Source organism: Protobothrops mucrosquamatus, unplaced genomic scaffold (genome assembly GCF_001527695.2).
Source record: "Protobothrops mucrosquamatus isolate PMUCROS unplaced genomic scaffold, P.Mucros_1.0 scaffold391, whole genome shotgun sequence".
Taxonomy (NCBI): Eukaryota; Metazoa; Chordata; class Lepidosauria; order Squamata; family Viperidae; genus Protobothrops; species Protobothrops mucrosquamatus.
In genome coordinates this window covers 630,158-653,863 of record NW_015386723.1, presented here as the reverse complement: position 1 = coordinate 653,863, position 23,706 = coordinate 630,158, and the positions used below count along the sequence as shown (strand labels likewise).

General features: G+C 38.9%; 1 protein-coding gene across 1 annotated transcript in view; it reads right to left on the bottom strand.

Moving 5' to 3' along the window:
* Nucleotides 1-23,706, bottom strand: part of FGF18 (fibroblast growth factor 18) — a 138,557-nt gene that overhangs the window by 63,051 nt on the left and 51,800 nt on the right. The window contains 1 exon segment of the mRNA XM_015815976.2: nucleotides 2,936-3,116. Within this exon segment, the coding sequence (XP_015671462.2) occupies nucleotides 2,936-3,116 (181 nt within the window).

Here is a 23,706-nt window from a genome sequence, read left to right as displayed (position 1 = left end):
CCTAAGCATTTAAGTGTAGCATATTTTTTTAAAACGTTGGAGTTACTCAACTGCCGGGATCACCGATCAGACAGAGCAAATTCTCACAATAGTTATAAACACTTTTTTTTTCAATGTAAAGGACCACAGTAAAATAAATCCTCCACCTGTTTTACTCCTTCAACCTACCATACTTGAAATATGTCAGTTCCATTTTTTTTAAATGTGACAAATACTTGTGTATGGAGGCATGCATTTTTGAATATCAATTTTGGCCCCAGTTAAAAATCAGCACCCTTTACGTCAGCCCAAGCCCTAACCATGTTCTCTACCAGCCCCTAAACTGAAATCCAAACAGTAGGCAGACCTACCCCAATTTTAGTTTGAATAGCATCCAAGTAGACAATTTTAAATGTTTTGCTAGGGGACACGGTGGCACAGTGGCTTAATGACACTTGAACTGCTGGCCAGAAATGGTCTGCAGTCCAGCGGTTCGAGCCCGGTTCCATGAAATGGAGTGAGCTCCCGTCACTCAATCCCTAGTTCCTGCCCACCTAGCAGTTTGAAAGCATGCAATGTTGTGAGTAGATAAATAGGTACCACTTCAATAGGAGAAAAAAAACTAGTTCCATTCATGTGTGCGGAGAATGAAACCCAACACTGGTCCTGGCCGGATGTGAGACATTGTGACATGAGGCAAGGCAAGGCGAGATCAATGAAAGAGCCTGGAAGAGCCAGCAACCCAAGCACCACTAGTTAAATGGTGCAAAGCTAGTTCACACAAACACACACACACACACACACACACACACGAACTGTACAGTGCACCAAGTACAGACGCACAGACACTGAACAGAATGAGTTAGCAATCTAGGCTGTCAGGACCGAATTGTGTAGCATGTGTAGATTTCCCTGACATGGTAAGCCATATGCTACATAAATAAATAAATGTTTTGCTAGCATAGCAAACATAAGCCCTCAGTCTTTTCTCATTTGTTCATTCTTCTTCCAAACACTAAGAATGAGCAACCCTCCATAGTGAATCTACATTTTCTAAAAAATCTCCTGAACGTTGAGAGCTGCAGGATCAGCTGGAGAAACAGGCCAGAATTTTCAGATCCTTTTTGATAAAATGCAGAATGACAGAAAAACCCTTGAACTTGAGGATAAAAGGTAACCAAGTTTAACATGTTGTACCAATGCAGCCAATGGGTTTATAAATGACCTAGTGAAGTATTATGTACCTAACCCTAACCCTAACCCCGTATTATCTTCTTGTCTATTTAAACTAAAATTGTACTACCCTAAAATTGTACTATGCTATCATATCTCAACGAGATAATCTTAGGGACTGGACTATAAAACAAAGGCATTGGATGCAGATTGCCCATCCCTGCCATACACACATATATATTTGTATAATGCAAAATATAGTTGGGTCCTAAATCTATCTTCCATCTGTGATGCCGTAGTAATTATTATGCAGCAGAAAAATGGCTTTGTGTGCAATCTCACAAGACACCTCTTTTACTAAACAGAACTCCTTCAGTGCCTTGATGCACATCACTCAGCTGAGAGCAGTGGGCAACATTGGGCAACAAGCTTGGAAGTTGGTCCACTTATCTGGAAGTTGCCAAAGTTAGGAAGCAATACAGGTAGTCCTTGCTTAACAATTAGTCACTTAACGACCGTTTGAAGTTGTGATGGATTGCAAAAAAGCTACTTATGATCCATCCTCAAAATTATGACTACACACACCCCTGTGGTCACATGGCTGAATTTTTGGGCTCTTGGCAACCAGCTTGTATTTATGGCCTGTTGCAGGATCCTACAGATTCATTATCACAATTTGCAACTTTTTTTTTGTTTTCCACCACGGTGGCAACCAAGGTGACTCACTTAACAACCATCATAAAATGGTTGTAAAATCAAGCCAGGTCGTATAGTGATCCTACTTTATGATTGCAACAACTTCCAAACAGTATTCCGGGCTCAACTGTATTTGTAAGTCAAGGACTACCTGTAGAACAGGAAGGATAGGTTAACTTTCTTTAGTTCTAATTTTCTGAGTTGAAAATATATTCATAACTGAAGGATCCGGCAAGACCTCAAAATAAACATTACTCTATTTTATTCATCTCCATATTTATCCCACTGAAACTAAAGGGATGCATCTGGTCTCTCTTTTTTTCTCTCCATTTTTCCACAACCAATCATGAATAATACATGGACTTCCACTATGAACTACTTCTACCATACCATTTGCCCATGTTAGAAGTTTTGAGGACACACTGCTCCAATGGAGAATCTGGGAAGTTCAAAGATAATGACCAGCAAGTTGTTATTTTCCCATTCACCCCAAATTTAGGTAGGTTGAAACAAGTAGTGCAATCTACTCAGAACAATCGTGGAAGAGGTACTTCCAGATTAGATGGTTGTTTTTCAAAAGCTGATCCTTTGTTTAACCCCCTTTAGTTAGCTACAAAGTTCCCTAGAAGACTTTCAATCAAGTTTACTGTCATTTACCCCATAGTATTATCATGAGGACTTTTTTTTACAAAAGGAAAGACAATTCCCCTTAGAAAGGAATTACAGTAATAAAAAAAAACTGACAACTAAGAAATATAGTGAAAAGTACACTAACAATTATTGTGATTTCCTAGACCATTTAAACAACAAATAAGGCAAAATCATTTTCTTTTATTTTTTTGTAATTTGCCTCATATTTAACAAGCTAATGGTCTTTTCTTTTTGGTACTGGTTCACTCTGTGTCCATTGTCTTGGCTTATTTTATTCAAGTTTGACCAATCAGGGAAGCCGATGAATCACCTCCATCCCTTAGGCCAAGGGTAGGCAACCTTGGCTCTTTTATGACTCGTGGACTTTCAACTCCCAGAATTCCTGATTTCAGCTTAGGCACACCCAAGAACAGCAGATAGAAGTAAATTCTCTTACCATATTTGTCTCCATCTTCTCCTTTGGCACTGATCCGCCTTCCCAGCACCTGGATATGCTTCCCACTGGTTCGGCTGTAGAGCTGATAAAGTCTGAGCTGCTTCCTGCTGACATCGTCTCGTGCTCGTGTCTGATTTTCCACATGTATCCGAAAATCCACATTTTCTTCAGCAACAAACATCTAATTTTCCAAACAAGGAAAGAAACATGCCATAAATGACGATGCCATCTTCAACACAGAGATGCCAAAGTAGCACAGTCGATATTTTGTCTGACCAACTTGTAGACATTAAGGTTGATGCTGGCTATTGGAATCTGCAAGGTGACCCCTTAAGAGCTAAAGCTGATTTGACTTGTTTCGAGAAGGACTTTCTACAACAAATTTGGATTACTGCCTCCTCCCTGAAAGACAGAGCACTACTATTAAGACCTAATAGTAATGCTGCTTCCATGTCAGCCTTTCAGGGTAGATCAGATTAGGGAACCAATGCATGAAGGTCAGGACTACTTTTATTGTAAAGCTATAGTAACAGAATCTTGCAAGTCTGCATGTGCTTCTCCCCATCTCCTTTATCTTCATGTGAACCAGGGAGGGCCTTTTTTTTTTTTAAACAAGTTTTATTAGTTTTTTCATTTTACCAACAAGTGCTTAAGAATCAACTTGGTGGCAGGGCAATCAATTGTCCACAAACAAAATCATACTCATAAAGTTCAGATTAAATCATTAAAAATCCCCTCTCTTTTCCCTCTAGTAACATATTATATTCAAGTTAATACATTTCAATACAACTAAATCAATCATAACAATCCTCAATAACCTTTCATCTAAATAGATCCATAAATCCAAATCCTGTATTAAGCTTTACTATTTCAGTTACTATATTCCATATTTCTAATCTAAATACATATTTAACACTTCAGGTGTCTCTCATTACCTTTTTCCTTAAAATATTCAGTAAACATTTATTAGTATCATTTCTTCTTTTTTCTTATTCTTCTTCCATTACAAAATAGCTATCATTTCTAATAAAAAAAATATTAGTTCAGAAAAGAAAAGAGAAAAAAAAAGAACAAAGAACAAAAAACAAAGACAAGACACACACAAAAAAGAAAAATACCTATCTATTTCTATTATACTTTATAATCTATCAATCAATCCCCCAATATCTGTATCAAATTCCTTTAACCTCCAGGGGGAGGGCCTTTTTGAGACATTTACTCGTTATATTCTTGCCCCAGATTTAGGGCCTTTTATCTGATGTTTGCTTTAATAGTAACTCTTCTTCCAGTCCTTCAAAACCATTCCCTCTGCCTCCTTCCATGAATAAGAACTCCTGAGCTTCCTGAATGCCTCTATTTAGCACAGGATATGAAGCGAGAAGGGCCTTGGCCTGACCCAGTCAGGCAGTTCCTATATTCTCAAGGAAAAGAGCGCAGTGTATTATGGGTAGTATTAACCTGATGCACAGCAGATGGGACATCACGATTGAATAATAATAACAAACCCAATCAAAACCATTTCTTATACTCCAGTGTAGCACATTAAGCCACACGTACACAGGGATCAGCTATCCAAATTGTGGAAAAATGATTTGCCTGGATCCGTCTCCCTGCTTTGTTCAGGATCTTTGATTCATTAGTGCAGAACAGGAATTCTCAATTTTTTGGGGGCCTGCAGAATTTGTTAGTTAAAAAAATAATAATTCCTGAAATTCCTGTTTTGGCAGGTTTTTGGAGGTTTTTTTTTGTGGGAGAATGAGTCCCGCAACTTTCTGCCATACTAGAGTAAAAATGTTCCTGGCTGTACTCAGGTGAATTTTTTGTTTGTTTGTTTTTTGTTTGCCCTGTAATGGTCTACGGCAGAGGTGGGGAACTATGGCCCCTTTATGACTTGTGGACTTCAATTCCCAGAATTCCTGAGCCAGCAGGGGCCATAGTTCCCCGCCCCTGATCTGTGGGAATATCCTTGAGTGATAGCTAGGGCAACAGTCAGATAGGGCAACAGTCAGATAAGAGACATCTGGATCCACAGAAGGAATGGTAGCGGTGAAAGCATCTTCCAAGTTCTCTGGAAAGTAAAGGCAGGAAAGAGGAGAAATGTGTTCAGATTTGCAATATTTTGTTATGATAACCTTAAATAAAGGTAGTGTTAGTAGTCATGGTTTTGGTTTCTTGTCTGAACTAGCTTGAAGGGCTGGGCATGCCTTTGGTCTCCACAACTCCATTAAGTTCTCCGGTGGAGAAGAAGTTACTAGGTTGAAGCTCCTTTTCATTCCATCTGAAAGCATGGAGCTAACAAAACACAGTGTTGAATGACAGTGCCAGGAAGCTACAGATAGTCCAATTCAAATCTTATGCCAGCATCCATCAGTGCCTTTCCTTGGCCCCCAGAAAGTCTATTCCTGATCATGTTGACATCACAATGTTGTAAAATCAAGCAAATCAAGTCTACTATATACCTATTATATGCCCAGCAAAAAAAGAGAGCAGCTCAGTTTGAAACTCTATTTCTGGATGATCCCAATGATTACATGTACTCCAGCTCATGTCTGATGAAATATGTGCCTGCTATTGTGCAGGAAAAAGAACATGCAAAGTTGTAAGTGCCTCTCCCCCAGTTTTTAAAACCAATCAAACTTTTATTTGTATCCAGACTCAAAATGCATCCTCCTCTCCCTTTTCCCCCCAACAATCCTATGTAGATCTAAGAAGAACACTGAAATCTCATACACTTTTTGGTATTCTTGCCAAAATTACACAGAAGAAACAAATTCACATACACATACATGAGTGCTATGCAAAGCTCTGTCCTCGTTTGTCCCCTTTTCTTAATGTCACATTTTCGCTCAAGAATGCGTAAAGTGGTCAAAATGGCCATTCTAGGTAACCTTGAATATAATGAATATTTTATTTTCACTAGCTGCAAAAGGATAGCAATGCTTTCAACAAATGAATAGGAATCTGAGTGTGGCCTTCACACAAACCATTTGGGTTGCCTTATTCTACCAAAGCATCTGATAATGTAAAGGATATAAAAAGGGTTCAGATGTCTCTGCTTTTAAAAGAGATTCAGTTCTAAAAATTAAATGGGGCTCCCTATGGGGAGCATCCGGAGGCTCCAGCTGGTCCAGAATGCGGCCGCGCGGGCGGTGTTGGGAGCGACACGTCGCTCCCATGTAACGCCGCTGCTGCGCGAGCTGCACTGGTTGCCAGTGGCCTTCCGGGTACGCTTTAAGGTGCTAGTCACCACCTTTAAAGCGCTCCATGGCATCGGTCCTGGTTACCNGGGGGGGGGGGGGGGAGAGAAGTGACTTAAAAAAGAAAGTTAATTGGGTGATTTTTCATTTTCTGTGAGATGGGGATCCTTCCGTGGATAGAGCAAGAGATGGAATGGTTCTTGGGCCTTTGTTATTCCACCGACAAGCTTTTTCTCCAAGATAGAATCGCTAATAATGATGGGTGAATCCTTTCTCTTCGTTATCAGAAGAAAAAAGAAACACTCACAACGTAAAAGAAGGGTTGTGCTTTCCTTGGGAGAAGAAAATTGCAGGAGGGAAAGAGACACCAAGGCAGCCTCTTCTGGGAGAAAGATCCCATCCTACAATAGAGTATCTTCTCTTTTATTGGGGAATGAGGTCTTCTCCTCCTGCTGTTATGGTCAACTGGGCCAAGTCCTACGTGAGGGCGCACAGATTATAGAACGAAGGACACCGTTTTAAACAAAGAGATGTGCTAAATGCAGGCTGTTACGTACGCCGCACATCTGGAATTGTGTTTCAGGTAGCTCTCTATTTGCAAACTAAATGGATGCAACAGAAAGGTGATCTATAAATTTATCTTTTACAGGGCTTAGTCATTTTTGCTTTTGGTCTTTTTAAAGAATATCCTGAGTACAATGGTCCACTATCAAGGCACACCCTCACTAAAGTAGTCCTTAGTTGTCAAGCACAAAGTAACAGGACTACATGTTAAGCTCCAATAAAACTGGTTTATTGCTCATGCCTGTACACAACAATCCAGTTAACTGGATTGTTAACAGGGCTGACACTGGAAGATCATCTGTCGGCCGTGACCAGGGGGGCGTTTTATCAGGTGCGCCTGATTTACCAGTTGCGCCCCTTTCTGGACCGGGACGCTTTGCGCACAGTCACTCAGGCCCTCGTCACCTCTTGCCTGGACTACTGTAACGCTCTTTACATGGGGCTCCCTATGGGGAGCATCCGGAGGCTCCAGCTGGTCCAGAATGCGGCCGCGCGGGCGGTATTGGGAGCGACACGTCGCTCCCATGTAACGCCGCTGCTGCGCGAGCTGCACTGGTTGCCAGTGGCCTTCCGGGTACGCTTTAAGGTGCTAGTCACCACCTTTAAAGCGCTCCATGGCATCGGTCCTGGTTACCTCCGAGACCGCCTTCTGCCGCAGATTCCCTCCCACAGACCGGTACGCTCCCACAGAGCGGGCCTCCNAACAAGCGGGCCTGACCTAGGGTGAATTTTAAATAGGGACAATTTTTAATGATTTTAAATAGCCACAGCCACTAATATTTGGATTTTAATTGGTTTTTAGAAGGGGTAATTCTGTATATTGTTTTAACATGCTGTGAGCCGCCCTGAGTCCCATGGGGAGAAGGGCGGCATATAAATTTTGTAAAATAAATAAATAAAATAAATAAATATTTCTCCATTTAGGGCTCTTTCTGGTTTCAAAAAGTAAAGCAATGTGTCCCTTTAATACTCCAAAAACACTTCTTTCAGCTTCCAGACACTGCACCAGCCTAATAGTAATTATTTCCTTTATGACCTTCCAAACATATAAAATTATCTCAGCAACGTCAACATGAAATATCTAAGATGTCTCTTTCCATCGTCTGGAAAGTAGGGTAATCACTATTTTGTTTTCATGGTTTGGGCAGATTTCCACTCTGTCAATTAGAAAATCTGCAAAGCCGCTTCCTGAGTTCTTTTTTTTTTTTTTTTTTTTCAGGTGTGTCTTGAAAAATAACAGATTATTATTTGCTATGCCATTTTCTTTTCCAATCTTAACTGCAGCAACCTTCCTCAGCAAACTGCTAGGCTGAGGGTGCTTATGGAATCATAGTTGGGCTACCGAGAACCTTTTTAACAATGACCCAGTTTTGTAATGAAGTTAACTGCTATAGGCTCATAATACAAATTGTAACATGTATGTTTGTGTGTCTCTCCGTGTTTAAAGTCTTACTTGCACATGACAGAGAGGACCGATGAATACAGGTAGTCCTTAACGTACGACCACAATTGAGACCAACATTTCTGTTGCTAAGTGAAACATTTGTTAAGGGAGTTTTGCCCCATTTTACAACTTTTTCTTGCCACGTTTGATAAATGAATCACTACAGCTGTTAAGTTAGTGACACGGTTGTTAAGTGAATCTGGTTTCTCCATTGGCTTTGCTGGTCAGAAGGTCCGTAAAAGCTGATCACCTGGGACACTGCAACTGTCATCAATATGAGCCAGTTGCCAAGCTTCTGAATTTTGATCACGTGACCGTGGGGATCCTGCAATGGTTGTAAGTGTGAAAAACGGTCATAAATCACTTTTTTTCAGTAATGTTGCAACTTCGAACAGTCACTAAATGAACTGTTGTAAATTGAGAACTACTTGTATGTGCCACTTTTTGTCATCACAGTCTGAGAGCATTGATTTCTCAAAATGTGGAAATCGGATTGCTATTGGAAACTCCAATTCATCTGACCCTTGCCACTTTCCATTATTTTCATGGAAAGCACATAGACAAACCAAAGGAAACAAGAATGTTTCTAACTGGATTAAGTAACAATTTCATCTTCCCGCCTCTACTATCCTTTTAACTTGATTTTTTTTCCCCATCCATCATGTAAGTTTCTAGACAGTTGGGAAGTTGACACAAACCATAGGTTTTCTAGATATATATGTGTGTGTCTTCCTACTGGCATGGGGAATTATTCTTATGCTAACTTCCGGTAATAGAATGATATGAAGCCTTCAGTGGGCATCTTGTTCCTGGCTTTTAGAACACAGAAAGGAATATAGGGCAAAACAGACACAGTTAAGTTTTGCGGAGTTGAGTTGAAGCCCAACGGAGAATGCAGAGCCAGAAGCAGGAAAAAGAGCAAGCACCTGGCAATCAAAGATCAGATTGGTATTGTTTTATTTGGTGCGATGAGGAAAAAAAAATAGTTGAAATTATGGGAAGAGGCGGGAAGGTGTGAAATTTTTACACAATATAGTGATGAGGTCATCAAAGAGAAGGTTAATATAAGAGTTCTTTTTTTCCACTGTATGATATTTGTTTTTCCCCAATGATTTGCAGCTTTAGCAATTTCCCACACTTCAGTTAAATCCAGATGGACGATCTCAAGAGGAAACACCTCTATGGTGTTTCTTCACACCAGGAAGCAAGGGCATCCTGGGAATCTGCAGCTTGGCAGGCAAATGAGGAACAGAAAATAGCCGTCAGGCTTCGCTAAACAACCGCAAGTTCATTCTACCCTGAGAAGGAGGTCATAAAAACAGAACCTTTTTTTGCAAAGGAGGAAAATAATGGGGAATTAGAGGAGAGATTTCAGCACTGTATTACTCACAGGTGTAGGTTAGGCACAAGAGAACTGAGGTTTTCTCATCATGCCTTTGCTCCTACAGAAGGGCAATAGCATTGAGTGCTACATCCAGTTCGAAAGAAAGAATGAAGTTAACGGGGGTCATTAAAATGTAACTGAACGCAATGGAACACATGTTTCCTTGCAAAATAACTGTTTCAGGCTTGAGTATCTTCAATTAAAACGCTCCACTTAGAAAAGGCCTCCATCAGCATCCAAGTAAGGCCCTCATTCAATACTTGTATGCCTATATACGCATCCTGCTATTTCTTTTTAAGGTAGTCCTTGTTATGCAAAATAGTAAATACTGACAAAGAATGAGAAGTACTGAACCACAGGAATTAAAGACAGGCAAGCAAAAAAATCTGGTTTACAACAACATGGGGCACTATGTATTTCCATACAATTCTTTTCATTGAAGACCATCTTTTTTTCACCTGCCTCACTGATTTCCTTTCGTCTTTAAACTTCTCAGCTCTTTTTCAGAATGTCATCAACACCATCTAGCCATGACTTTCATGTGCCTCCCTACCTACCTCCCTACCTCCCTACCTCCCTTCCTTCCTTCCTTCCTTCCTTCCTTCCTTCCTTCCTTCCATCCATCCATCCATCCATCCATCCATCTATTCACTCTTTCTTCATATACCATATTTTTATTTTCGGCGTATAAGACGAGTGGGCGTATAAGACGACCCCCAACTTTTCCAGTTAAAATATAGAGTTTGAGCGAGAGAGAGGGGGGGAGAGAAAACTTGATGATTAATATGCCAAACCACATGTGTAAAGGAATAAAATAGAATACCCGTATTTTCCGGCGTATAAGACGACTGGGCGTATAAGACGACCCCCGACTTTTGAGAAGATTTTCAGGGTTTAGAAAGTCGTCTTATACGCCAGAAAATACGGTAGTTCTTTTCTAATCCCATTCTCATTCATTCTCTCTTACTTTTACATCCAGACTACATTTTTTCATCATCTGAAGGATATTATCTAATATAGATAACCACCTTTTCCTAAGTAGGCAAGGGGCAGAGCAAGCCAAGCCATGGGAAGTGGAGGCAGCAGAACCAATATGCTCAGAGTTAGCTTCCCGCAGTGTCATCCTTTCAGCTCTCCAGGGAAGGGTCCCAATCCATCTTAAATCCTGAAACTTCTGAGCTGGTATTACCAGGCACAATTGGGTGGTCAAGGTCATTGCCCCCTTTTAAGCACACTGCCTACCATATGTTATTAAAAGCCAAGTGGAGGGGTGCCTGGAAAAAACTGGCTAAATAACATCCCTGCATTCATTCTTAATCCAATTTCTTTTAGTTTATCACTCCCAAAATACCTCACTTCCATCGTATAAAACTCACTTTTATTATTCTCTGGATATATCCAAGTCTCACTTTTATATAGCCAAGTAGGTAGGAGCACATTCTTGTCACAATCATTTTTACTTCTTTTGACAATTATCTATTCCCTACAACAGATCACTCTTCCACCAGCCTATGTTCATCTTAACATTTCTCTGTTCATCTTCCTACTTTTAGTAACCATTCTGCGACTGTACATAAATTTATTTACCTGCTTTAATTTGGGGGCAGTTATGTAAAATGTGCAATTGTTCATTTTGTTTTCCTATCAAACTGAAATAATTTGGTCTTCAATATATTAATTGTCTGATCCATCCACTTCACTGCATGATATAAGTTACTTACTATTCCCTGCAAATAATTTGGTTCTCAATCTTGCTATTTCTTTTTAAGGTGGTCCTTGTTATGCAAAATACTGACAAAGAATAAGAAGTGATGAACAACGGGAATTAAAGATAGACAACCAAAAAATATGGTTTACATCAACACAGGGCACTATATATCTCCATACATTTTCACTTCACTGCATGATATAAGATACTTAATATTCCCTGCAAATAATTTCGTTCTTAATCAACAAGTTATCGTCTGCATATAAAAATGCATTAATACTCCCAATCAATATACTTCTACACTAGGAGCGTTCCTTACCCATTTATTGATAAATACATTAAACAACCATTTGCTAAATATTCAATTTATTCTAATATAGTCATTATTTCCATCACATATCAAATTCAGCATGAACCCTCAACTCCATACTTATCTAATATATTCCATTATAGAAGCTTATTCACTTTATAATACACATTCTCTAACAATAAACTTCTCTTTGCCCATTCATAAGTTTCTCAGTGAACTGCTAAAGAGCAAAAATCTATACTTTGCTCTCAAATATTTGTTGTTACCTCTCATATGTTTTCTGTCAGATTCTGCAATGCTTTCCCGGGCATTCTTAACAAGCAAATCCCCATGTTTATACATTCATTCTTGTTACCTTTTCCTTTTTATAAGAGAACAATAATGGCATTCTTGTAATAATTATGAATGAACTTTATATTCATATGCACATTAAACAAACGGCATAGCTAACATTGCGTCAATTGCACCATCCACCTTTTCGGAGTTATCAATCTTCCATATGCTCATCACACTTATGTCCTTTTCATCGTGTTTTTCTTGGACAGTTATATTTATGTTTACGATACCTAAACGTAACTATAACTTATACAATATCCAAATGTTCATCACTGCGATCCGAAAAATCCTTCCAGTAAGCATCAATAACAGGAATCTAATGCACACTGGATGAGGATCTAATGGATTGTAAACTTTGAGAACATTTCAAGGAGTATCGTATCTGACAACCTACTAGAATAACTAGACTCCATTTTCCTGAATCAATTAGTCTTTGGCAGTAACACCACCCCTTTACCAATTGTTTGGAATTCTGATATGCAGTATCATCCTACATGAAAACTTCTCATCTCTGTTGATTGTTTTTCTCTTTGGAGCCAATTTGGAATCTAATTTGAGTTGCTCTGTTACATCCATTGATTGGAGTGCTTTTGGGTAAGTGAAATTCAATGATGTTCCCTTGAAAAATCTTTGTTAATGCAATCTAAGTAAAAAGCACTTAGGAGATGAAACTGAAATTGAACAGGAAGAAGAAGCTGACTGTTGGGTCAAACCTCCCTTCAGCTGCCAGAATTCAGAAATATGAGATGGGACAGAATTAGAAGGGCACCCTTGGAGGATGGAGAAGCTGATGGGTCCTCTCCGGATTGGAATGACATTCAAAACAATTAAGTCATTCTAACCTTTGCTTTCTTTTATCACATTGAACTAAGCATACTGTGAATTAAACAATACCAGGAATATGCTCCGTCTTGTACTTTTAACTGTTAATATTTTCTACATATTAAAAGAAAAATCCTGATGTTCCATAGAATATTGATCCATAGCTTCTTTTTTTCATCACTCTTTTTTTAACTGACTTCTTTTAAAATGTTGAGTCCATCAAAATACCTTTTACAAAGGCTCCTTTCCACATATTCTCTTGATACACTCATAAATTAACTCTGTAACAGAATGCCATTCAAGCCACAGCAGGATTGTGTTACTACATAAACTTTGAAACTTGATCTATCCTGGAAAGTTCAGTTAGTTGTATACAATAGACTTAATTGTGAAGCATCAAACAACGGCTGTGAACAGCTATGGAAATATGTAAAAAACAAAAGCAAAAAAGCAAGGATAGGTTTATGAACAAGCTTTTTTCCCATCCACCATCGTAACTGTTTTTAACAGGAGAAATACCTATTCTCAAAACAAACTCTACATTGTTCGCATCAAGGGGGCCTGTGGGGGCCTGGGCAGGAATGGGACAGATCTGAGGGTCTCTGGCAGAAGGGGATGGAACCGGGGCAAGCACCAAGGCATGGTCCATTTCTTCATTCCTCACAAAAGGTGACACCTCCCCAGCATGCACCCAGGGGGCGGGGCCGACACAGCAGGAGCTGGTTCCTCACTGTTTCTAAACGGCCTTGTGGAGCTAAGACTGAATGCGTTTCAGCATAGATGGCCACCACAAAATTGTACACTGGCTCCTGGCCGGCCTGGGCCAGGGCCAAGGCAGCGGGGGCTGTTCCCTCACTGTTTCCAGGATGGCTTCGCGGGCCACATGAAACCACTTCATGGGCCGGGCCGCATCCGGCCCCCGGGCCTTGTGTTTGACATGTCTAAACTAGAAATACAAGTGATAAAATACAAGAACAGAAACAGTACAATTAACATCCACGTCAAAACTGATATTAGTTCTGCTAACAATTAAAAGCTTGGGGAAAAAAGATGGGTTTCCAGCACTTTTCTTAAATTTTAGAAAACCTGGAGCCAAATGTATCTCTGTGAGGAGTCCGGACCATAGTCTGGACCCACAGCAGAGGAGTCTGTCCTGCATCTTGAATAGACAACCTTCAGACAGCGGGGGTTGTTCAAAAGGGTCTCTCCTGATGATCTAACCAACCGGGCAGGATCATAGCAGAAAATATCAGTAACATATTCTGAAAGAGTATGGAGGGGGGGGGAATATTTTTAAAAATTATTTTCATATTTGAGAATGTTTAAAACAGCCATAAGACCCTATCTGGTGCAGTGGTTAAAGTACCAGGCTAGAAACCTGGAGACAGTCAGTTCTCGTCTCACCTTAGGTAGGAAGTCAGCTGGTGACCGTTGACCAGCCCCTTTCTCTTAGACTTAGGAAGGTAGTAACGAAAAACCTTGCCACAAAAACTGCAGGGCCTTCTCTGCTCAGTGTCCAATTGAATAGAAACAAAATAAAACAGCCAAAGTAAATGGCTTTAATTAAGAGGCCAGCTATGGTTGTCTTTCCCATTTTGATGCCCTTTGACAAAATTAACTACAACTTCCCAAATTCTCAGCCAGCTATAGGTAATGAATACATTATATAATACCTTTGTTTCAGATAATTTAAATAGACCCAGCCTTAGATTTTAATTCCAGTCACCCACTTAATAAACTTCTTTTCTTTCAAAATGTTATCATGGTTTCTCAAAGAACTGGTTTTTTGCTTCTACTGTTTTGGCTGAATGAAAACTTTCAAAAAGAAAAATACTAGATGTGGCCTTGGCTTCTTCTAATAATATCACAACATGCTTGTGCCCCAGGTAAATACATAAGGCTCTAATATCACAGCACAGGTGTGAGTTTATTTATTTATTTATTTCATTTGTATCCCACCATAATCTTATCAGAGTTGCTGTTGCAGAAGAAGAGAGGCAGGCATAGTTGTGGTTCCAAAAAATAGAATTAAACAATGGAACAAAAAAGCAAATATCTGTCTTCATCTATCACAATCCATTTGACAGATAATTGGAATATTGCTTATTTATCTTTGGATGCATCTGGCTAGTAGAAAACTGTAGTGCCTGAAATTTTGTGATTTTTTTTTTTAATGAATTGCTATTTTGTGGCACAGTCAAAGAGGATTGGAGAATTGGCCATGCTGGCTAGAGAGTCAAAGAAGACAACTCTGAAAGATGTCAGATTAAGGTTAGGTGCTGTAATTCATGACACAGCATGGAACAGGTCAAAGGAGACAGAGCAGAAGCCAGTAATTCATGTCACCATGGCCAGCTGAGATTACGGTGTCAAATTGGAGGGGAAGGCCACACACTGTGGGTCACTTTCCAATATTTGCCTGGTAAAATAGATATACTTGATTTCCCACATTTCTTGAAAATACAACAAAACAAGTCAGGTGAATACTCAAGCGCCATTGAGCCTAATACTTCATCAGCCCAACAGAATCTGTCATAGTCCTTTAAGTTTCAGAAGCACTTTCCCTTTCATCAGAAGAGTGCATTCATATAATTTATTTGGGCATTTAGTTTCCCCACGTGTTTGTGTTGACATTCAGCAAACTATATAACATAGCCCTAGATTCTAGAATTTTGAGATCAGAAAGAGAACAATCCCATAGTGTTTCCAGAAGAAGGAAAAGACACATACAGTATGTATCTTGTGTTTGTCCATAAAATTGGTTTTAGGAACTTTTTATAAAGAACCATAAGAAATTAAGCAAACATTTGCTTAGACTAACACTAAGAACTACTAAACCAGGGGGAAAGTGCTGAAAGCCAGAAAGTGGGACATTTTTTTTTAAAAAAATAACACAGTTAATGTACAATATAATAGGAAAAAACATTTTGTTCTATTTGAATGTAAATGTTAAATTCACATATAAACTAAATATTCATAATACTTTGAAATAAGCGCTTATCTGAGCTGCAGTGCAGTTTGATATTGCACAAGAAAACTGTGCAAACAGACAGACACTCAAATGTATAGTGTGCAAAATATTATTGGATTTTTTTTCCAAAATGTATGATTTGGAAGCTGCATATGTATGGAGAAATGAACATAAAATATATGTTTTTGTGCATTTTCTTTAAAAAAGTGAATTATTATGCAAATTAGTTGAATCAAGCTCATAAAAATATACTGAGACATAGTAAAACTGATAGAGAAAAACAAAACAGATAGTTTTATAGGATTTTTCTCATTTTAACAGTTATGATTCTCATCACACCCTATCATGGGATGGCTTGGCTGGACTGGACACATTCAACCCACAAAAACTGTGGTAGATTTGCATGAATTAAATTTAAATTGTAGGCCATCTTACCTGTTAGCTTTTGTTAAAAAGTATTTGTTAAGGTATGGTTAGAGGACATTTATAAGGGTGAGAAGGCAATAGGTCAGTGATGGCAAACCTTTTAGAGACTGAGTGCCCAAACTGCAACCCAAAACCCATTTATGCATCGTCGGGTGCCGGGTGGGTGTGGCCATTGACTGGGTGTGGCCCATTGGCTGGGTGTGGCCAGTTGGGTGGGTGTGGCTGCGGTGGTAACGGCAGACTGGGTGGGACTAAAAAGTTCAATCAATCAATTCCAACTTTGCAAGATCTTTTTTTTTTCCCCGCGAGAAGTTGAAATTGACTGATTGATTGAACCTTTTTTTTTTTTTGCACAGGGCGGCGGAGGCCTAAAGCGAAAAGGTTTTATAAAACCCAGCTGAAGGCCTAGGACTGGGGCGATGGCGCGCGTGCCCACAGAAAGGGCTCTGAGTGCTGCCTTTGGCACCCGTGCCCATAGGTTTGCCACCACTGCAATAGGTGATGCTGTTAGTAAAAATGGCAAAATGGACTGTTTTAATTAAAGAAAAGAATTTATCTAGTTTTGTTTCTGCTTGGAAACTGCTTCTGGACTTTTGCTCAGAGCTGAAAAAAATGAAACTTTGATTTTAGATTTTGAAGATTAGAATGATTTTGTAATTATAGAAATGGCTTGAAATGTAAAGTAGAAAGTGGACGTTGCATTATTTTGTAATCTACTGCGCCCAAGAAAGTCTTCTACATTTTTACCTTATAATAAAACTTAATTAAAAAAAATTAGAACTGGCAAAGGCAAAACTATTTTGGCAACACAGTGTTTTCACTGGCTTACTGCTAAAGGAAAAGAGTTCGTATCAGTTGCTGCTTCTTTCATGAGACCATCTCTTAAAACCTTGAGAAAGGTTCTCAAGAAGTAAAAAAAAATGTAACAGCTGCCTGCTCTGGGGATGCAGATTTATCCTTACAAGGGGATTGATTTCTGATGCTTCAAGATAAATCTGAAGACACTTTTACCTTATACCAGGACAGCAGCAAGACAACGTTGCAATGCTTCAGCAGCGTCAAATTGACCTAAAGCAAAAAAATGATGGGCAACCTTCAAAAAATTCACAGATAGAAATCATGAAGGAGGATTAAAATCCCCACATTATTTTCTGAAGGTCATTTCAGGATTTACAAGATTAGTCGTGCAATTGTGCGTGCATGTGCGTCTGTAGGAGACCCGAGTGTGTCCCAGGGAGTCCTGTGTTTTTTTTTTTTAAAAAAAAACTGCAAAGAGTTAATTGTGTAACTTCATACTGGCCAGGCAGAATGTGAATAGTCTAATGTTAGGAGCTCCGAGTCTGCTCCAAAATTCTACCTGAAATTCTCCCTAATATACAAAGTACCTATTTATTCCTGAGTTAATATTTCTCTCTCTCTCTCTGCATGTCTCTTTTTTAAAAAAAAATAATCTGAAAAGCATGTAAGAATAAACTGGACTGGAAAAGTGGCACAGTTTATTCAGTTCTTCAGCATGCCCTGAACCCCTTCTTTCAAAGAAAAGGTAATGGGATGTTCCCCCTACAGAGTCTACAGAGGCACAGGGATAGGTTATTATGGTTACTTAATTACTTGTGTTGCTTATGTAAGAAAAAAGAAGACAAACACAATGCAACAATGAGAAGAATAAAGGGGAGAAAAATACACGTAATGCATAATGTATTTATGCAATGTAGCCCAGTTGCCTCTTGAAAAAGTATGTTTGGAATGACCATGACCTGGATGACTGAGAATGTTTCCATAGACATTATGCAATATATTAAAGAAAGAAAATAGCTCCATTTTTATATAACTCATTAAACTTTAATCAAATTAAATGATATTGTCCACATACAGATAGAGGGTGAGCACGTATCTTCAGTTCAACATTTTAAAGCTGGAATAATAATATATTTCCAGTGTGTTTTGATATACTCCAAGCACAATAAATCTAAAACTTGTTATAAATGGATAGATTCCAAATTTTTATTGTATAGTTCTACACCATATTCACGTCTTTAAACCACTTATTCACCTCTCCCAAATCATATTTACAAACTTAGGGATATTAAATACCTGATAATCAAAACAGGAAAATTGCAGAACATGCTTCAGTCCTATGTCAAAATCTCCTTCAATATATTACAGTTAGATCATAATGAGGTTTGACAAGGAATCTTTTTCCGAACACCCTTTGAGGAGTCCAATAAATACTTTAAAAGAGGAAAACGTTTGTAGAATTTTGCATACTCTAATATCGTAGGAAACATATTTAACATTCTTTAAAACCCACTTCAATTGATTTGTTAACATGGGACATTCTGTTCCCAAATTCTTGCAGATTACCAATATCTGATTTATTATTCTTTAATTTTATATAAACATGAATTGTAAATTTAGAATCTCCCAAAACCCTTCAATAATAATATTTAGGGGTTCAGATGCTGCTAGTGTATCAGGTTGAAATTATACAGCTGAGTGGACTGTTAATTTAATATAATGCCATTGTTCAAATTGTTCTGGCACAACAGCACATGATTTAAAAGATTTGTTTACAATGAGCAAACCTAAAGAATTAATACCACTTTTTGCCCAAGGACTCCAGAAAAAAAGGTTTTCTTGCAATTTTCAATTGAGTATTATCCAAAATAGTGTCATGTGTCATGAGAATGGGGATGCCGAGAATAAGGATCAAGTTTAAACTTCCATCCCAAGGTTTTTCCAAATATGCCTTCAATGAGGAAAAACAACTGAATTTCCACTAAAAAGAGAGCCAACCCCTGCCAAGAACTTAAAGGGGTCAAATAATAACTTTCTAGATATATTCATAATAGTTTTTAAGCAAATTACAGAGTAGAGTGCAAATCATAGCATAGACAGTGATAAGACTGGAAATCCAGAAAAAAATAAAGCCCCTATCTTGGTCAGAAAATTGCAATTTAGATAACAAAAATGTTTGGGATTTTTAAGGATTAAAGGGCACAGAGCGGGCCACATGGCATTGTTGACCTTGACCTTGTACCAGCCTCTACTGTAACAGGGGTAGTCAACCTTGGCTCTTTTATGACTCGTGGCTCAGTAATTCTGGGAGTTGAAGTCCACGAGTCATAAAAGAGCCAAGGTTGACTACCCCTGCATCTAGTACATGAAGCAACTATCAATGCCGTCTAATGGAAGGTCAAGCCTACCAGGTTCTAGAACCAGGTGTCTATCAGGAATTCCTTCTGATAAATGCTCACATAAATTCAGGTTACATGCCTAGGAGGAGCTGCAGTTTTTTGGAGGGGGAAGCGAGTGATCAACTGAGGACCCAGAGTGTACCTTTGACAATAGAGATGTGTTCCACCATGCCTAGCCAGAACATGCTAGACAAGATTACAGGCTTCATAACAAAAGAGAAAAGTTCAGAAATAAGTTTTGGCGTAGGACTAGAATGTATATTTATTGATTTACATTTTAATTTTCTTTTCATTCGGGGATGGATCCCGGGACACAGAAACACTAATTATGAAGAACAATATTCTGTTCGATCAAAGGTACAGGTCATCCTCCCAGCTTACCGTTAAAAAAAAACCTTATAGCATTTTTTCTTATTAATTGCAAAGGCAATAAATTCTGTGAGCTACTCATTATCACAAATGGCTTTCATACTTGAAAAATAATGGGAAAGGGTTATCGGCGTACAAACCCAACATTTGTCATAACGTATTTAAACATGCCCTCATATAGAAAATACCTCTTTTCCAGTTCCTGTTTACACTAATATGCCCATTCTCTGTCTTCATGAATGCGGTAGATTTGGACCCTTTTGTGGACGGATGTAATTTGCATGCTTAATAGGAAGAAAATTCACATTGTGATAACTTCCATGCAACTTATTTCCAAAAGTACAGCTGGATCACTTTTTAATCACTTGCTTGGGAGTTGTATCAGAGATGGAGATCTGATGGTTTTCCAAATCTCAATGCAGTGCAATTTCTGTTATCTAACCACTTGCTAACAGGGCGTGCTAGATGTTGTAAACTCAATAATGTCTAGAGAAACTTGGGATTCACTGCCCCAGCCCATGTAAGCATATCACATGAGAGTGTTGTGCCAAACAGCTTGCACAATTGGCTCCATCATTTTATATACTACATGGAAATAGGCATATTGGCTGTTTTGCATCATCAATGGATGTAACCAGAAATAGAATCTTATTGCCCCGTGTTTTCACCTAACAAAGCCAGCAGAATCCAGACTGCAGCAAGTCAGAAACCTCAAGGCCAGTCCAATCCCCATGAAGTTCAAATATGTGTTTACAACATTTGGACAATGCTGGATCCACCTTATAGTGACAAATGGTGAGACACAGTCCAAGGGATGAGGAAATGAACTAATGGTGCAAAGTTCTTAAGCGGAAAAAATTATTAAGTAACAATATTGCTTCCCTGGCTCCAAACACATGTATGATGTTATTTCCACCAAGTAACTGTAATTTCTCCACTTCGCATACTTAGACAATAAATCTGAAGATGCCTTTCACTTATCTGGCCCTGGCTATACTTCTCATTTTTAGAAAAGGGGTGTCTTATCCTTAAAAAAAGCCAGTGGTCATTCATGTGTTTACAGAAGGCTTTTACAATGTTCATGAGCCCAAATAAAAGAAAACAGTTGGCATAGAGAAGTCAAGGGAAGGGGCTTTCCAAAATAACAGATGGAAGAATGGGACCTAATTCTTCAATCAAGTGACAGAGGGAATTTCCAGTGCCAAGCTGGTTCAGTTTTCCATTATGACTGATCCATATGATTGGCTGGAGAGCTAACCTTGCATAAGGGGATACCATGTGGGGAATGTAGTTATGTTGGCTATTATTCAGTACATGCTGTTCCATGTTATCTTCAGGAGTTCAAGGAAACAACAGCCTTAGGAAGTAGATCAGGCTAAAAGATTATGACCAGCAAGTTTCCTAGTTACATGAGGTGTGGACCTTTTAACTTAGTTACTTTTGTCTGATTTTTATAAACCACCATACTGCATCGTCTCAATATTAAATTGTCCTTCTATAGCCATAACAATGAGTAAGAGTGGGATATTTAAGATACCCTTGTTGCTGCTCACATTTTTCTTTCTTAATTATGGCTGGATGGTCCAGTGGGAAAGGGGTTCTAGTAGTATCCAGGGCCCTTAACAGAGAAACAGCTTGATGGGTAAACTCATCATTGGGGGGGGGGGAGGTTGCATCAAAGAAGTTTTTTTCAAGTACTGCATAACATGATAAGTTTCCCAGAAGTGGTACCTGGGAGGAAAGCATCTGAATCATGTGGAACAACAGAAATAAAACACTACACATGACAAGAAAAGAAGCAATGTTAATGGATTAAGTATCATGGTCCAAGTTTGGAACCAACAACCTCACCAACCAGAAAGCAGTGGAGTGGGAACTGACCAAGTGGCTTGGGGAGTGTGGCTTCCTGTCCCCAGAATTTTCAGAAGAAAATACAAGCATGGGAGCTTTCCCATGTTAGCCATCCCAGAGTCTCAAGTATCATTTCTTGAACGCAAAAGGTACAGAAGGCATAAAGGATTCAATAGATATCCACGAAGAACTGAATGATTTCTCAATTCTTGGCAAGTTAAAATATGTGAGCTCGATGCAATGTTCTCCTGTAACTTACTTCTGTCTTTGACAGTTAGTACATTTATGAGCAAACACATTCCTTGCTGAACCTTCAACAGTGTTAGCTGAGATATTCATTAACTGATTGTGATTTCCAAACCTGCCTCAATGCTGCCAATTTTTTATCATATCCTGAGAACTGCCTAAATGGCATCACTGAATGTGTGGCACACCCATCGTCTGCGGTCTGGACATTTTTATTCCTGTGTTACAAACTCAAAACACAGACTGAACATTCTTAACCATTTGTCCACAGAAAAAGCCAATTTAGCTAACCCAATCCATACATACATAACAAGCAATATTTTCCATTAATGGTAGAGCTGAGATTTGATTCAGACTTATAGGCTAAGAAAGAGTGGTCATTTCAAAGGCATTTTGGGAAGATTTCTGATACTGAAATATGTATGTGTGTATTCGTGATACTAACAGTACATGAACTGTCATAAGGCCAAGACTTGGTTTCTTAAAATCTTGCTTAATAGTTTGCTTTGGGGTGAACTGTATTCAAAGTCCATTTGTTTTAGCCAGCTCATTAATATCAGCTTGAAAGAAACATCTACATGAAGAATCTTTCCTCTCATACCTGTCTCATAGCCAGGTCTGTCTAGCTTTATATTTATCTGGTCTAATGTAAAAAATCTCCATCTTCTCCAACTCTATCTCTCCTCCACCAGACTGAAAGTGTGACTTCCCTCCACGGCTGTTTTGGAGTGATCAAGCACCAGGCATTTATCCACATAAAGCCTCGTTGGAGTTTCATAAAGCACCAGTCAGGCATTACACAGGCTCCTTATCAACATGAGTTTAAACAGATGTAAAAAAGGTCACAAATGGGCACACCAGTTGAAGGTTGGAGTTCCCCTATCCAGTGCTTGTCAACAGCTCCCCATCAGAGTGAGACAGACAGTAAGAGCATGAGCATCAGAGTGAGAGGAAACATAAGTGATAGATGAATGAGTAAAAAAAAATGAGCAAGGGATAGAGTAAAAAAAATAGAGCAAAAGAGCATAGGACACAGTGAGAGTAAGAGAGAGGGTGTGGGTTAAAGACAGATGAGAACAAGAGAGAAAGAGAGACAATTTAGGAAGACAGATGTACAAATGAAACAGATGAACAAGTGAGACAAGAGCAAGACACACAGGTAGAGAAAGACACTTGGTCAAATGGTTGTCCATTCTTATTTTTGAAAACCGACAACTCCAGGAAGCAAGCTATTCTGTTGATTAATTGTGCTTACTTCTCCTTATTTCTGTTGGAACTCTAACAGGCTTCTACCTATTACATAATAATAATAATAATAATAATAATAATAATAATAATAATAATAATAATAATAATAATAATAATAATAATAATAATAATAATAATAATAATAATAATAATGAAGTTGGAAGGGACCTTGGAGGTCATCGAATCCAACCGCCTGCTCAGGCAGGAAACCCTACACCATTTCGGACAAATGGCTGTCCAGTCTCTTCTTAAAAACTTCCAGTGTTGGAGCATTCACCACTTCTGGAGGCAGGTTGTTCCATTGGTTAATTGTTCTAACTGTCAGGAAGTTTCTCCTTAGTTCTAGGTTGCTTCACTCCTTGATTAGTTTCCATCCATTACTTCTTGTCCTGCCTTCAGGCGCTTTGGAGAATCGCTTGACTCCCTCTTCTTTGTGGCAACCCCTGAGATATTGGAACACTGCTATCATGTCCCCCCTTGTCCTTCTCTTCCTTAAACTAGACATACTCAATTCCAGCAACCGTTCCTCATATGTTTTAGCCTCCAGTCCCCTAATCATCTTTGTTGCTCTTCTCTCTAGAGTCTCAACATCTTTTTTACATCGTGGTGACCAAAACTGGATGCAGTATTCCAAGTGTGACCTTACCAAGGCATTGTAAAGTGGTATTAATACTTCACGTGATCTTGATTCTATCCCG